This window comes from Megalops cyprinoides, chromosome 5, assembly GCF_013368585.1.
Source record: "Megalops cyprinoides isolate fMegCyp1 chromosome 5, fMegCyp1.pri, whole genome shotgun sequence".
Classification (NCBI taxonomy): Eukaryota; Metazoa; Chordata; class Actinopteri; order Elopiformes; family Megalopidae; genus Megalops; species Megalops cyprinoides.
Genome location: NC_050587.1, coordinates 37,161,403 through 37,179,028, shown reverse-complemented (window position 1 = coordinate 37,179,028; position 17,626 = coordinate 37,161,403). Strand labels below are relative to the sequence as shown.

Sequence of the window (17,626 nt, the reverse complement as noted above, 5' to 3'; positions counted from 1 at the left end):
GGGTTGAGTCACCGCTGGGGCACTGCCATTGTACTCTTGGGCATGGTACTTAACCCAAATTGCCTCAGTAAATATAAAGCTGTATATGTAAAACTGTCACCTATGTAAGTCTCTCTGGATAAGAGCATCTGCTAAATCACAGCTATGTAATTATGGCGAAGGTGATGGTGACGAGGCCTCTGCATGCAGAAGGTGTTCTGTGCAATGATGAAGAGATGTGGATGATGATGATGATGATGATGATGGTGATGAAGATGATGATAATGGTGACGGGGCCTTTGCACTGTCTTGTCTCCCCACAGAGTATTGTCTGTACCATGGGGCTGAAGTGGTATCCCCACCCTGAGGAGCTCCACTGCATTAAAGGCTGTGAGGTAAAACTCCAGCTCCACTACAAATCCCACAAGTGACTCCATGCATTAACAGCTCTCTGAGTGCAGAAATGCTTTCTACTGCCAGGGAATCATAGCTAATTTCCAACTGCACTCATGGATTCTGTAGAAAACATGTTTAAGTCCGTCTTATTATATCCATTTTAAAACTTCAGTCTGCTTTTGCTTCTTCATATTCTTCTTCTTCTTCATATTCTTCCTTTTGCTTCTTCTTCTTTATTATTATTACTGGATTCCTCTGTCTTACTGTCCCCCCCCCCCCCCCCCCATCCAGCCTTTCATGGGTGATAATTACTGCGACGCCGTCAACAACCGAGCCTTCTGTAATTACGACGGAGGGGACTGCTGCCACTCCACCGTCAAGACCAAAAAGGTAAGAGGGACCTTGTGAATGCCATGGATTTCCCAAAAAAATGCCATTGTCAAGCATGTATGTGATATGTAATCATACAATCATCATTATAAGTGAACCAGTTTATTGGAAGGTTTTCAGGCACAGTAGTATTAGGTTCGGAATACGTAATGTGTAACTAAAAGTAGCTTTACGTTCTTATATATTCTACAAGGGCATCTGCTAAGTAAATCAATAGCATATCATTAGGTTGATGCTGGAGGTTGTACAGTGCATATCTACTTGTAATCAGATCTCTTTATTTGTCATCATATTCTGTGTATGTAAGTACATATACATGCATAAGGTAGGATATGGATATGGTGTAGAGTCAGTAATTCATACTCGGTCATTCATTTGGTGGACGGCCTTATCCAGAACCAATGAAATGCACGTAGCACATTTCTCATAAGGCATCCAGCCAATGGCAGCAATATAGGCAAGCCACCAATCAGATGCAAGCATTTATGCAGGTCCATAGTACAGCACTCAAACTAAAGTTGAAAGTAAAAAAAAAATTGCATGTGTTCCTTCTGTGTGAATTGTTGGTCATCGACTTCCAAATAAGCGCAACTGGAATTTACGGTCCCCTGCGGTCCTTTCCTCTGCCTGTACGAGATTGCGTTTAAAGTCCTGTCTTTCGTCAGGGAGGTTTGAGCATGCACTCGCTCACTCTTACCCTCCCTCTGTTTTCCATGGCTGCTCCTCTTACACTTCCTGGAATTTCACAGCTCGCTGCGTTTCGCATCGTTTATGACTCTCGCTGACCTTATGTATTTCGTAAAATAATCTGAGATTGATTGCGGACAAAAAAAAAATATAAAAAAACCCACGTTCTTATCCAGCAAATCTGTCCTGGCAGACTCCGACGAAGTAATCGTATAGTCCACTAAAACGGGTCGTCTCACTCCAATGCCAAGTGCAGGAAAATTTCATGGTACAGTAGACGCCGCAGTCAGAATTCGGTCCAAACTGTGACGCATGAGTCAATTCTCAGCTCTGGTCCTGCTGGTGATGGATGCTAGACACCTGGTTCTACTCCAGTGGGGGCCTGTCGTCTGTGTTGGGCTGGTGATTTGTCATTGATGGAGGGGTCAAAGTTCACATTTCACAGGGGTCTGAGTCATAGGCCTGAAGACCGGAGAATGTTGGTGACTCATCCATGTTATTTGAGTAACAGAATGATAGTATGGGCTTAATGCAGGAGCCCGTCGAGCCCGTCGTTTGGGTTTTGAGGGTCAGCCACTTGCAGGTGTGTGTTTATCAGTGATCTTTGTTATTGTTTGTTAAGAGGAGGGAAAGCTTCCTTAAAGCTAATTTGTGTGTGAGACAGAGACAGAAAGAGACAGCAGGAGAATGAGAGAGTATATTTTGCTGAAAGATGACCTTCAGTTACACACACACAGACTCTCTCTCTCTCTCTCTCTCACACGCACACACGCACACACACACACACACAGAGACTCTCTCTCTCTCTCTCTCTCTCACACGCACACACGCATACACACGCCTGTACCCAATGTGAAATGAATTGTTTTGAAGTGCCTCAGCAGTGCATTTTTTGCTATGTTATTAAATCACGTTTGGACTGAACTGAAGCAGGAAAGCAGGGGGCAGGAGACAAACCTGGGGGCCCTGCTGCTGTTTTGAACAGGGTGGGGGGGTCTTGTGCCTCAGGGTGGGGTCCCTGATTCTTCACCCTGTCATGGAGCTTGCATCAGGCCGTGGGCCCCACCCCCCATCATGCAAGACCGCTTCCTCCCAGAATCCTCAGTGCAGAGTGATATTACACCTGGCATTGCAAACATTAGAATACTGTAAAAGAATATGATAAAGTCTGACGATGACAACAAGCAGATCAGCCACTGAAGCTCGTCACTTCACCTGCAGTGTGCTTATTACTGTGTCAAGCCTGGTCTTCAACACCACAGGTTTCTCTCTTTCCACAGTAGGTCCTGCTAGGCTATTCCATGCGTGAATAGCTCACTGTGTGAAAAAAAATATTTCCTGGTGTCAGTGTGAAATTTACCTTGCGCTAATTCCCACCTATGTTTTCTTGTTCTGCTGACAGAACTCAGCTTGAAAAAAGCTTCTGTAATCCACTTTTTACGAACCCATCCCAAAAAATAAAAAAAAACAAAGTCAAACCCACCATAATGCTCCATTTGCAGAGACTAAAGAGATTAAGCATCTTAAGAACTTCGTGTTCATTTTTTTCCTGCTCTCCATACAGTATACCCACAGGTATTTTCTCAGTGCTGAGAAGCAGAGAGCTAATGGTGAATTTACTCTGTAGTCTCTGTCCAGTGCTTTTGATCCAGGATCAGTTTCTCTTACCCTTATTCTAACTCCTGTCCCAGAAATAAAACTGATCTGAGGGCAGTGCTGTGGGTGTGATCGTTGTAGGTGTGAGAGCAGGGAAAATGCCCTGTCTGAGGAAATCTCATCAATCATCTGGCACATGTTGGGAAACCGAGAAGCCTCTCGGTGACGTTCAGGCTTCTCATACACACCGTGTTTGCTCCACGACCACAAAGACACTCCCTTTCCCCCGGCTGGATGGGGAATGTTTAGATTGTTTTTTTTTTTCTCTCCCTTTGCTGGGGCCTGCGCTCATCATTTTAAATTGCTGTGTCCCTCTGTTGCTGGCTTTGCAGAGGCACTCAAATATCATTGCCTCCTGAAGCTGCAGCTGAAATAAAACTCGAACACATGCTGCTCAGCAGCTGCGACTACTTTTAATTGAATCGTTTGGCGGCCTTTTCGCCCCCCTTGTGGGGAGATGAGGAACTGCGCTTTGTTGCTCGCTCGGACCGTCAGTCTGACGGTGAATGAGGAGCTGTACAGCTTCCTCCAGCCACAGCCAAACAACAGCAAAAACCCCCCCCCTGAAAATCCCAGTAAAATAAACACAACAACCCGGCGCTTGAGAGCTATTGCTCAATCGCATTGTTTTGATCGTCCAGCCCGTGCCCTCCTCCAGGAAGCTGGTCCTGATTGAGCAGTTATCTAACCACTCAAGGGGGATGACTGGGCTTCCAGTAAGACGGGGGGAGCAGAGAGCGCCGCCCACCCCGCTGCCGTACCTCCCGGCCTTACACGTCTCCGCTTTATCATGCAGATCCAACATGGAGGTCTAGGGTTTCAGTCCTAAGCTTTCTGGGAAGGTGTCAGTGTTTGAAATGGGTTCCCCAGAGAGAGGGACGGCGTGGACGTTTAGTTACATGTGCACCAAGCACACGCTAACCCAGTGAGCCTCGAGTGAGCGTCTCTTTCTCGTACTGCAGTCTTGTGTCTTATAAGGGGGCAGCTGTGATGGAGGACCTCTGTATCCCCACCCCCTCAATTCCTATTGCATGTCAATGAGACATAAACTCTGTATTGTCACCATATGTAAAATGGTCACCAAGTCACATATGTAAGTGCCTTGCAAACTATGTAATAAGCTATATACGTTACGCTGCATAAAATACTGTAGTTTTTGGGACATTTACTCCTGCACGTTGCATGTTGTGAAAATTTTCCATTGATTTTGTCATTCTTTATTGATGACGTCATTATTGGCATGTCCTCCAATGCATGTTTGAAGCGCGTTGAAATGTTGGCGTGACGGCCGTTATATGCTCGGCTCCTGATGAGAACAGGACATTGCTAGATGTTGTTTTTTTTTTCCTTCCCCTCCGCCCGCTCCTGTGAAACAGTGGGATTGCAGAGCTGTCTGGAACGCAGGAGAAGCTGTCAGCTGTAAAACGGTACCCCGTAGCCCCGAGGTGACGCAGGCAGGGCTTCCAGTAACACATGTGCGGCTCTATGATTTAATTGTCCGCAGGGATGTCGGATGTGGCAGCCCCCACAGTGCACTCTGAAAGCCTGTAATTACATGTCCTCCTCGGAGCCTCGGGCGGGGTTAGAGTGGGGGCGGGGCTATGTTATATGGTGGGCGTGGTTACTGCCTGGGGGTGGGGGTGTCCCTTTGCTTGGAGGGGCAGGTAGGGGATGGGTGGGGGTGGAGGGTTGCCCTTTTTGTTCAGGAGGGCAGTCATTCCCCAGCTGATCTGTCTCTCATTACGCCCTGCTTAAATTGCCAGGAATATGTTAGTGGCTGCTGCTCCAGGCACCAATTCTCACTTAATCTCGTCCTTACTGATCAATGGTGCCTGTTACATCTGCCTTTGGGAACATAGTCACATGTGGAAAAAATGGCACAACAGAAAATCTAAAATATATGGAATGTGTATCTTAACATAATATAAACTGCACACGTTGCAAGGATAGTATTATCACATTCCTTAATTACATATTTATTTAGAAAATATGTGCAAAAAATTAGTGACGTGAAATTGATGGATCTGTGACATTGGTAGAAGAGGACTGAGAAAGGCATTAAAGACTCTTCACCAGGCTTTGAAAGGGTCCTACCTCATCCCTGAACATGCCTTCAGAGCCCAGCCCAACTCTGCAGACAGATTCTTAAGGCGTCGTTTTAAGGCAACCCCAAAGAAACAACAGGAGTTTGGAAAAGACATTTGAAAACAAGCTTCTGCACACCTTATTCATGGCCTGAACTTGATAGGTGTTATCCTAAAACAGACAGCTGTCACTGAAAATACTAGAAAAGAAGACCTTGCTGAATGCTTCAGACTTTAAACTGTACTGGTTTTTTGCCAGAGTTTTAGCGTCTGTACAGCATATTTGGTGTGTCACAGTCATTAACAGTGATTACGAGGCTTTGGTAACACTTTATATGAGGCTGACATTTGAGCATGGTATTACAGTGTAGTTAAACGTGTAATTACTGTGCAATTGCAAGTAAGTGCTGTGTCACTACTATGGGCTGTCACATTTTCGCATATAATACGTTGTGTAATTAAATGTAGGAGTGGCTCTTGGTTTGAGGTTAGGGCTAAAGCTCATTTGGTGTTAGATTTAGGGTTTAGAGGGGTTGACTTGGAGTGAAGAGTGAGGGGTAGGGTTGGGGTTTGGTGGTTTGGTGGTATGGTCAGGATGTGGAAGAAGGCAAGGTTTATTCAATAAACCTGTTCATTACGCTGACCTCACAAACATGTTCCCCATTTCTCAGTACGCGATCGTTCGAATAATGCGCCGTTGTGCGCCACTTCCTAAATTACATCATTATAACTGGAGCGAAGGCCAGTTAGCACACATGTCAGTGTGCCGCCCGTGCCTTTGCTTTATTTTGCCTGAGGTGACCTTTATGTTCTCTTTTTTACTGTATTTGTGGAGCTGTCGCGCTGCGGAGGTGGGTTTGTAGACGTTTCGGTGTCTGGGCTGAGCAGGGCAGAGCGGCGGGCGGCCCCGCCCGTAAAGCAAAGCTCAGCTGCTCCGTCTCGCCTCGCTGACGTTTTCAATCAAAACCCGACCCAAAACAAAACAAGGAGGGTGACGCGCGTGTGCCGAATCTCACCTGTCTTTGATTTTCCTCGAGAACAGACGGTCCTGTACGAGCCCTGGGGAAGGGGAGGAGGAAAAAAAAACCTGAACGGAAATGAACAATGAAAGAGAGTGACATTTTTACAGTTGGTCCACTCAAAGCCCATCACCCCTCACCCCTCACCTGTTACCCCTCACTGGTCACCCCTCGACCGTTACCCCACACTGGTCACCCCTGACCCGTCACTTACACAGCTATGCCCGCTGTTTGAATTTCGCCTTTGTGGGAAGCTCGTGCCGACGCTCGAATCACAGAGTCTCCCCATCCTATGTTTTTTGTACCCTGTATGGTGCACTCTTTGCCGCTGAATGATTTTTTTTCCCCCATGTGACCTTTGCAGCAGAAAGGAGACGTGGGAAAACAAGGATCTCAAAAAGCATGCCAGGTAACAAAAAGGTGTAAAAAAGGCCAATCTTTTGATAAGTGGAATTAATTATTAATTATGATTAATTTACACAAACAAAACATGGAGCCTACTTACCAGGGCCTGACTATGACTCGGAACAGAGGGAGACAATGCAGCCGTACCTGTACAGACAGAGAGGCTATGTCTCACAGAGTGTCCCATCAGAGTGACATCCATCTCTTGACCTTTGACCTTTCAGTTACACAAACAGGTAGAATGAACCTGTGGGGTAGTAAGTGCGGAAAGAGACGGAGAACCTTTTCTTGTGTACTCTGTGAACCCAGCTGCTGCTCTGAGCGGACACGGATGGATGTGTGACGCCGATAGATTAGCTGTGACAGTGTCAGATTGATTCACCAGTTGAAACTGACAGCACTTGGCGTTGTGACATGATTTGACCCTGCCTTGAACTGAATGTGTCTTTTCCTTGATTTACGTTACTTATCTAACCATTTATTTAGCCAGCAGGGGCAACTGAGAGCTGGTTACAGTTTCCTTCACACAAACCGGGAGAGTGGTGAATTCGGGAGGCTTAATAGGGTCATGAGAATGTTAGGTTGCCGGATTGAGGGAGTTTGGGATTTTTGGCCAGGACACCAGGGATATTTACCCATAATTCATCTCTAGAGTGGAGGCTGTAGTGGGGTGGTCTGTGCTGTTTACCCATAATTCACTTCCAGAGTGTGGTCTGAAGTGGGGGTGATTTATCATGGATTGAGATGTTTTTCTGGTCTCACATTGCTGGCGTGCTGTCATGCCTGCCTTGCTTGCTCGATTAGGTTTGTTCTGATAATGGAGATATTAGACAATAATAACCAAATGATGTTGTCGTGGAAGTTGGGTCACATCGTAGCAGGCCAGACTGCTGAACAGCTTCCTGTGCTCTCGTGGTTGCAAAGGTGTATGTGTGTGCGCACGTGTGCGTGCGTGTGTGTGTGTGCGTGCGTGTGTGTGTGCGTGTGTGTGCGCGTGTGTGTGTGTGCGTGTGTGTGCGTGTGTGCGTGTGTGTGCGTGTGTGCGCGTGTGTGCGTGTGTGTGCGTGCGTGTGTGCGTGCGTGTGTGCGAACAGTATTACAGCAAACTGCAGTAGGTGCTTCCTTGGGCAACAGCACAAGTATAAACGTTGTGTGTTTGCACAATTGCATCATTATGTTTGGTATTTTTGTTTTGAAAGAACTGTGTAATTGATGTGGTGTTTTTTCTCGTATACAGTCCTATTGCCTCATGTCTCAGAGCGAGCGGTTTGTCTCTGTAACTATCTTGCTGAAAGCCAGCAAACCCACCCTTCCCTGCGGTTTAACAGGAGACAGTTTTTTTTTTTTTTTTTTAACCTCAGTAAATAAAATGGCAGCCCCCTCCATACCTTCACTCTGTCACATCCATGTGACTCAGTATGGGCGTGCCCTGACTGCTCTCCGCTCACGAACGCACGGTGGCTTCCAGGTGTAGGCTCATGCTTGCGTGTGCGGGGCGGGGTTTTTGCCGGAGGCTGTTGTTCCAGGTTAGCCCTCCCAGACCATGCAATGACGCGTTCCCCTGCAACCCCAGGCAATCCGTGCCAGCAGCTCCTCTACGCTGCCCCCGCAGGCCCAGCGGGTGAATTGTTCAGACATGCCACCAGGATTTAAAATGATTTTCAAAGAGTGTGTTGTCTGTGTTGTCTTAACCCACTTTCCCCAAGCAATAACCACAACAACAACAAAAAGCCTAACAAAACATCACCGGTAAGGAAAACGAGAACATGTTGTCCTTTGTGGCTTTCCTTGTCATGGGCACATAGTGGTGATTGCATCAGTGAACGATGCTGATGTTGATGTTATAATCACTGAGATACAGTATAGCTGCCTACCGGTATGCAGTGTTGAAATACAAGAGAGCTCACTCAGGTTTTTCTGTGTTGGTCCATTACATTATATTCTTGTCATTTAGCAGATGCTCTTACCCACTTACATAGACTTATATCGACAACATACATCGAATTACAATTCTTACACGTTATCCATTTATACAGCTGGATATTTACTGAGGCCATTGTGGGTTAAGCACCTTGCCCAAAGGTACAAAAGCAGTTCCCCAGTGGGGAATTGAACCAGCAAAAAGTTACAAGCCCTGCTCCTTACCATTGCGCCACACTGCTGCCCAGTTGGTCCACCCAATAAAGCCTACCAGGAAGGCAGCGAGCGTTTTTAGAAGATGTGAGCATTCACCGGGACTGCGCTGTACACCAGATGTGACCTCTGACCCCGGCCTCTGTCTGTTCTGTGTCTCTCCCAGGTCGTTCCCTTCCCCATGTCGTGTGATATCCGGGGCGACTGTGCTTGCCTGGACCCCCAGGCCCAAGAGAACAGCAAAGGTGCCCAGCAGCAGCAGCATTCCCTGGGATGATCCTCGCCCCAGTTCTCTCCCTCTCACCCACGCCCATCCCACCAAACCGCCACCCGCCCCCGCCCACTCCACCTCCACCCCCCCCCCCCCCCCATGCACGCGCTCCCCCGGGAGGGAGGTGGGTGGGAGCACCTATTCCCCTCAACATGCTGCTTACAGATATAGCTCTGCACTCATGCCACGACCCCCGCCACCCCCCCCCACCACCACCACCCGCCCATCAGCCTGCCCTTGGCTCAATGGGCAAGACCAGAGAAGACCCGAGTCAGAACGAACCAAAATGCAACGGAAAGGGGGGGGCAGAGATGATAATAATAAGTGACAGAAACATGAAAAGTCAGCAAAGGAAGAAAAAGGTGAGAGAAGCGAGGTGAGATCCAACCTCCGGAACAGAATTGCATTTGGCTTCTCTAATGAATGGAAAGAAGCAAGCAGAGTGAGGCCTGGATCGCATGCTGTTTGTCACGTTCGGTGACCGTGTAAGTGTCTGCTTCACCGACCGAGGTGGGTTATTGGAACCGAAGAAAAAAATAAACGAACAAAAGCAAAAGAAAGAGGAAGTAAAGACCAAAAAAAAGAATGGCCAAAAAACTGAAAATAGAAAAAGGGGATGCCACAAAGCAGGGATGGAATCAGATCCCCCTCCCTGCTCTTGTGTCTCTGACCTCTGACCTCTGACCTTAGCCCTTGTACCTGCAGCTAGGGAAAGAGGTCAGCCTGGCTTCTCCCGCCTGCTTCATCCTTCAAACAAGGAGGGTGCAGTGTTGCCATGGACACATGTAACGGGGGGGGGGGGGGGGGAGCTGAGAAGAAACTGACAGGACACAGGTGTTGAAATTGTTGGACAAATGTCCAAAAAACAAATGAAGAAGAATTTTAAGAAGGGTGATTCCTAGGGTCTGCAAAAGGACGATCAGCGGTGTTAGCATTGCCGTCGCTGCCTCTTCTGCTACTTTTGCTGCTATTGGCCACACAACCAACTCTAGGTCCCCGCCGACCATACAGTCCAATGCCAGATGCAGTGTCAATCAAAGGCTCCGACCTCACCACCTCACACACCCCTACTTCTACACCTACCTGTACATACAGCACCCAAACCACACCAAAACCACACACCCACAGTGTAACACAGTGCCAAACACACACATGCAGATATCTTTTAATATCAGCCCCAAAGGCTTACTATAAATTTGCCCATCAGTGCAGTCCCTTACGCGCCAAGCAAATACTAATAGACAAGCACCACCAATCAGAGCCAGGAAAAGCAAGCCAATTAACCACAAATATGTCCATTAAAAGAGGGGTGAAGTCAGGCAAGGTGCTACTTATAATAGTAAAACAACACACTATTGGCCCTCCCACACTTCTGTAAACTGAACACCCCGCCCATCTCCCAAACATACAAACACAGAGTAGAAATGACCTCAGTTTGTATACCACACACATCTTATTAGTCTGGTTACCAGCATCTATTGAGAAAACTGGACTTTGACTCATATTTTTCGCATACATACATACATACATACATACATACATACATACAGACAGACAGACAGACATGCCAACATACACACATTAAATACAGTTACCGTTGAAGTCTTCACATCTTATCAGTATTACTCTGTATATGTGTTTCTATTGCTGTTGTTATCTGTTGTTATTTCTGTTTCAGGTGGCCATCTCTTTGGCATGCTAAACGCAGTCTCCAATGTTTGTGACCTTGCGAATGTAATTTAAGACACAGATATATAATCTCTTGAATGTAGGGAACATAATGTAAACCTCAACCGCGATTCTGTCCCGCTTTGTGACATTCACCCCAAAGACCAGAGACATCAAGACTGACAAAGACGTGACCTTTCACGGTTATTTCACTGGGGGTAAAGGGATCAGCAAAATGCGACCCTTGAAATGTGTTGGCTTTGAAACTTCACGGTGTCGTGTGGTTGCATCGCTCGGTTTGAATACTGGCAATAAGGGAAAACCGCTGTAGCGAGACGATTGAATTCCCGCCACAGTGGGAATTCAGTGAAATGTTTCACAGATAAGGGTGAAGGTCTGTGGACAGGTGGTGTGACGGATAGGCAGAGACCCTGTCAATCAAAGCCAGGCATGATAAGACCCTCCAGAGTGAGAGAGATGCTGTGATCCTCAGATTTTAGCAGTCAAAAACCCCACCTCTCATCCACAGCCAGGATAATCACCATCTCCTCAGAGTATGATCCTGCATCATATCTCCACAAATACACTCACTCTGGAATCGTAGTACAGTTATGCCAACGCTGGTTCTCATGTCCACATATTTCAGTTGCTCAGTCCTCCATTCACGGCAGGAATGTTTCCCATGATGCATCATGCTCTTTAGGCAGGTGTGCAGGTGAGGCCTTCAGATGTCGCATTGTGAGGGCAGTCATTTTAATTTTATTTTTATATAATAATTTTATTATTTAATGGGACCATTGCCTGCGTGTCTGTCCCTCATCCCTCTCTAACTAGTCTGGAACTGCGGGGGGTCTTCTGCGTGTTGTTTTTGGAACAGGTACCTTCGTTTGGGCTGAGATATGTTCTCTCCAAGGGCATCCAAGCCACATTTCAATTTCGCCACAACGTTCATTGCCCTTTACTTTGATGTGTGAATTTTTTTCAAGTAGCAATTTTAGCAAGATTTTTTTTTTTTTACTTTCAAGTTTGCCAGTTGCTGGTGTCAACCAAAATTCTGTTAGTTGTGAAAAAGTAGGACTTGTTTAAATGTGCTACTCAGAGAGAAGACTCTGCATTATGGGATAGATTGAATCTGGGCTTGAGTCTATGTGTTAACCCATGAGTGTTGTGAAGAGATTAAAAAAAAGGACAACAAATATCTGATAATCTGACAATATTTGAAAAGACAAATATAACATCTTAGAGAAGTGGGCTGAAGTTGTATGAGTTTTTAACTGAATTTCTGTACATATGACACATATGTTTGTATTGACAATGCTTTGTGTGTTGTGTTAAGTGAGGAAGGAGAGAGCTTATTGAAATATGTAAATTGTTCTTGAGTTGTCTTGATTTCATTTCTTTTTTTGTAAACTGTACGTATATTTAATCAGTGTTTGTATTATGAACCTCAGTTACTGCACTTGTTTTCTGTTATTTTATTTTTGGAGTCATTTAAGAAATAAGAAAAAAAGGAAAAAAAATCTGTATTTTTAGAAAAGCTGCTATGGTCAGACAGGTCATTTTTAAAAGTGTATATCATTTGGTTATTTGATTATTATATGGTACGTATAACTATTAATATTGCCTCATACTACCGCTGTTACTATATTCTACATTTATTCCTGTTGGCTTTTGGCTTTTGAATTTCAACAGCAGAGAAGAAGGCAAATGTGTGTGTAATGTCAGCTGTAACACAACCGCATATTCTCGCATTGATTCATTGACATATCTTAACGCCTTACGCTGTGTGGGAAGAAAAACCTGGAACTGGACTCAGAGATGCTGCCCATTTTAAAATTGCTTTGGATCTGGAGGTCTAAGGACATGCTCGTTTTGAGAAAGTCCAGGGACATTTTGCTGGCCACGTTTTTGATCTCCTCCTTGGGCAGGATGAGGTGTGCTTCAGAGCAGGGGCTGGCAGCTGCTTTGCTCTCCAGTTTATCTCCTGGGTCCAGAGTTGAGGTCACCTCTCCTGGTTTCCAGGTGCAAATCAGTTGCTGATTGAAGGATAGCTCCAGTGCAGATATTCTAGATGTACCAGATTGTGACCTTCACACGGAATGTTCTCTCTCTGCCATTGGTGAAACTGTAAGTGTTCTAATTTGCTGCTCATTGTGAATAGTCTTGAAGGGGAGTGTTTCTAAACAGAACATCCTTCTCTAGGGTAGCAACACAAATGCCACTCTGGGAACCTCCTGCTGCCAACCAAAACCTCTTAGAAAAGGGAGTACGGAGAATGGAAGGAACCGAAGAGACAAATATCTGGTTATAAATAGAATATCTGTAAGTCTGGCTTCCCAGGACTGAAATTGCCAAGTGGGGGTATAGTGAATAAAGTACCAAGAACAAACCAACTACTAGCACAGGAATAATTTGAAGACAGAAACAATTGCTTTGAGAAGAAAACCAATGTCCGATAACTGCACGATGTAAAATAAATAAATTAAAAAAAAAATAAAAACCAACAAGAATAATAAAAAAAAAAACATTCCCAAAGTACTGTTACATACATAAGGCAACACAACTCTCAGAGCAGGGGATCACTTTGACAATAATCGCTGATCACATTTTCTTTGTTTTTGTTGGATATATAGCCTCAATAAAACAAATGTAGTGTGCTAATATTGTCATATTATATTTACTTGTTTGCTGCTTTCAAATGAAGTATTACCAATGAGGAGTTTTTGCACGCCATTTTTCTGTGTTCATTGTCTTCTGGAAATTTCTCAGTTGCCGCTGTGTGCATATCAGCAAACCCAAACTGTGACCTGTCTCTCTCAGTTTGTGATTGTACACATTGCATTGTGATGTCATTCTTTTGTGGGTCAGAACATTTTCTCTTTTTTTCCTCCACATCTTTTTGAAGCCATAAAAGAAGTCTGAATCAAATGAAGTTTCAGTTGAAAAACCTTGGAATAGAGAAATGTTAACCGTCTACTGTAAACACCATCATATCTTTTCTTTTTTTGTTTGCTGTACCTCATGCCTGTATTGTATGTTGCTTCTATATTTACTAATTTTAGTTATTTAAATCTTCTAGCAATATATAATGGTGTAAATAGTAGAATTATTTATTGAGAATGTCATACTTTTAAGTTATATTTACAATGTTCATCTAAATTATTTTTTACTTTGCAGTTTGTTACAGACATTCGGTGCAATTGGAATCCAAAAACTGTCCTTTCTTTGTGGTGTTCCTCTGTATTTCCCTCTGTTCTGTTGTAAAATACAGGTCTAGCCTCACTGCATGAAATCAAAAGCATATTAAGAAATTCCACTGTTTATCAGAGCACTTGTTCCCTGAACTTTCCTTTGATTTTATGGTACTCTTCCCCCACCTGTTACAGTGCAAAACTGAATATTGTACAATATTTGTCTGTTACTGATTTGAGTGTGCCAATGCCTGTGTGTGTATGAAGAACAATACAGACGTCCATGTCATTTTTTCTCTCCTTCTCTTGTGCTGTGCGTTTTTTTTTATCCTCCATATAATTTAAACACACACCTAAAGTCTGGTATCGAGCCTGGTAAATGTGTCCACTAATTGGGCAGCAGTGTAACATAGTGGTTAAGGAGCAAGACTTGTAACCAAAAGGTTGTTGGTTTGATTCCTCACTTGGGCACTGCTGTTGTACCCTTGGGCAAGGTATTTAACCCACAATTGCCTCAGTAAATATCCAGCTGTATAAATGGATAACATTGTAAAAAAAAATGTAAGTCGCTCTGGATAACAGTGTCTGCTAAATGCCAATAATGTAATGTCCAGTGTACCAATGAAAATATTGCTTGCTTTTCAAGCTGGATATACTGTAATATGCAATATATTGCATATTACAGTATATCCAGCTTGAAAAGCATAAGAGGTTAGAAAAAAGATTATTTGTCCAGGCTTGAGAACAAAAACACAACAGGAGTGATGGTTTAGAGTGCATTACTGGATGGTTCAGTGTGAAAGAGGGCTGCTTGTTAAAAGGCAGAAATGCAGAAATAGTCTATAAACACAGAGATAATGCAGAACTCAAAGGACAGGCCTCCCTGTCCGGGTTTAATGGTGTCACCTCTGACCTTTGGCTATCTTATTAAACACATACCCTCTCAAAACATCTTTCAGAAGCATTGGGATATACAGCAGGTCTTCATGCAGAAGGTGCTCCTTTTGAATTAAGTACTTTGGCCTCTTTGAGGAATTTAAGAACGTTTTACCATTTTCTGGATACTGCAATGGTGAGTAGCCTTTTACATTCCTTTTTTTTCATAGCCTTTTACATTCCTTGCATTTGTTCTTCAAAGTTAAGGACAGGGTAAACTGTCATTGAATTACGTTTTCCTTTTCCTGTTGAATATATACCTCTCAAGATGATACATGAGGTGTTACCTAAATGTATTAGACCCATCTGTTAAGCAAATGTATTTTTCCAAGATAAGTAAAGTTACACATTGAACACTAATGGCTGTAATTTTCAAGCTTGAGTCAATATCAGCCCCTGCTTTTTTTGAAATTATCTTGAAGGCACTAGAAGATAGATTAGTCTTGACTTGAATTATTTTAACTAAAGAGTGTCACTCAGAACATGTTTCTTATTGAGATACTGTCAAGGGCAGGGCGAGAAGGGGAATGTAATTAGCCTGGAATATGTAATTGGTTGGACATTTCCCCTGTTTGCAAAGTACAAAACAAAATTATAAAGCTTGACAACTTATTTGTAAAGCATGTTTTGAAGCATACATCTGCTTAATACCTGCACACTGCACTGTCTTAGCACGTCACACAAGCAATGATCAACGTTCAGAATCATCTATGATAGCCATAACCTGCTTACACGTGCTGGTGTTTAGTAGATATCTGTGAATGCATGTGCTGAGCATTATGAAGCATTATGAAGCACTATGAGGCATTATGAAGAGGCTGTGCTATTGAACAAGAATTAGCAGCTGTGAAGTTTCAAAGTTGTACATCCTGGTGATTATAAAGCAATCATTTTACATACATAAGATAAATTGGGCTCTTCGGCAAGATTATCCTGAATATCTGGGGGTGGCAGTGTGGCATAGTGGTAAGAATCAGTGTTCTTATCTGAAAGGCTGCTGGTTCAATTCCCCGCTGGGGCACTGCGGCTGTACCCTTGGGCAAGGTACTTAACCCACAATTGCCTCAGTAAATATCCAGCTGTATATATGGATAACATGTAAAAATTGTAACCCATCTGCTAAATGACAATAATGAATCATATTATTATCTAAACAGCAGCTGTGCAGTGTAGCGTCTAAGGAAACAAAAGCCAAAAGGTCATGGGTTTGAGGCCTGAAAGCGGCACTGTTGTATGAAGCACTTGATCTGCCTAACTTCAGGGAAATAACCGACCGCACAAGAGGATAATATGTCAAAAGTGAGCCATATCAGTCACCCCATTAGCGTCGGTCCGCTAAGCGCATCAATAATGTAACGTAATGCTGCCATTTCACCAAGCAGGCCCTCGCTTCCCGCCCCACTTCCTGAAAGCGCACTGAATCGGGAGAAAAAGTAACAACAAAAACAACTCAGCACCCCTCCCCCCCAAAAAAACACACCAACAAGTCGGTGACACAGAGCAGAGCTGGTTCTGTGTTTCTGCTGCCCCTGGCACCCGGGAGCACTGCTTACCCAGGTGGAAACCACTGCGCTCCCTCCTCCATCCATAATACACCGCTTCGGACACTTCTTATATGTTTTACTTTCTGACTCCTTATTTTTCTCAGCGGTACATGGTGTGCCCCTTTCCAGTACTTCGCCGTAGCGCTGCACATTTTCTTAGATTCTCAAAAAGGTTGAGATTCAGGTTAGAATAACAAATCTGAGCATAGAAGAAGTACATACATTTCAAAATATAAAATGTGAAACAATATCAAAAACAATATCACGTCACAATTATGAAGCAGATCATTACTCGTCTCCTGTGTGGTCACTTTGTTTGCTACTTTTAAATATGGGTCAGATATAACTGAAGTTCCAAGCAAAGATCTGGGAGAAGGATTTATATACAATCCCTACACAATTAACCACACCTGGGCAAAGCAGTCCTATCCATGACCATAGGAATTCCACTTACCACTTCCTTCCCACATCAGCTGTTCATGGAATATCCCCTCCATCCCATCTCTCCCCTTTCTTTCACTGTTTACACAGGGGTTCAGCAACATCTGCCCACAGCAAGGTGCAATCCCTTGTTTGGACTCTAAGCCAAATAAAGTACAGCTACAACAACACCAATCACAACTTTCACGCTTTGTTATGTATGGAAATTCATATCTAAGGAATAGTAAATAAATGTTCTGAAGTTCTCAAACTTTAAATAGTCCCTCAAAATACGGGTTGAGCTACATTTTCTTATTCGTAGACATTTTGCTCCTGGTGCATAGACTTGGTGCAAAAGCAGCACATTAACACAAAGGATGCGTTTTCTTCCTGTGTAATACCAAAGCAAAAGAACGCTGATACTAGGTTTCTAAGGTTTCTAATAAAGGACTAATTTTAACATGGCCTACACAAAACCGAAGAGCACTGCTAACCTGGTGAGGTGAACTTACAAAATTTAGACCCATATTCAACCGTACCAATGAGCAAATGACTCCTGTATCAAACAGGTATGACTTGGTTGCTGAAGCTCTTGAAGATGCCAAACAGAATTAACATTCATCAAACAAATGAGAGCGAAGAGGAAGTTGTGTCAGAAGTCCTTACTGTGTCCTCACAGCTTGCAGCTCATCACCCTGATTAGAAATTACCTAATGACCGTACAGGGGCTTGGTTTAAGGACACCTGGACACGCCTTCTCTGGATCTGATTGGCCCTTTACCCAAGCCCCTCCCATTCTTCCACCAACTTACCAGTCCAGTATCATGGGGGTTTGTGATTGGCTGGC

General features: G+C 44.1%; 1 protein-coding gene across 1 annotated transcript in view; it reads left to right on the top strand.

The window, feature by feature from the left end:
* Positions 1 to 9,078, top strand: part of LOC118778007 (pappalysin-1-like) — a 73,664-nt gene extending 64,586 nt beyond the window's left edge. The window contains exons 20-22 of the mRNA XM_036529306.1: positions 303 to 374; positions 667 to 765; positions 8,916 to 9,078. Coding sequence (XP_036385199.1) covers positions 303 to 374; positions 667 to 765; positions 8,916 to 9,026 — 282 coding nt within the window. The 3' untranslated portion in view covers positions 9,027 to 9,078. The remainder of the gene's footprint in view (positions 1 to 302; positions 375 to 666; positions 766 to 8,915) is intronic.
* Positions 9,079 to 17,626: the final 8,548 nt, after the last annotated feature.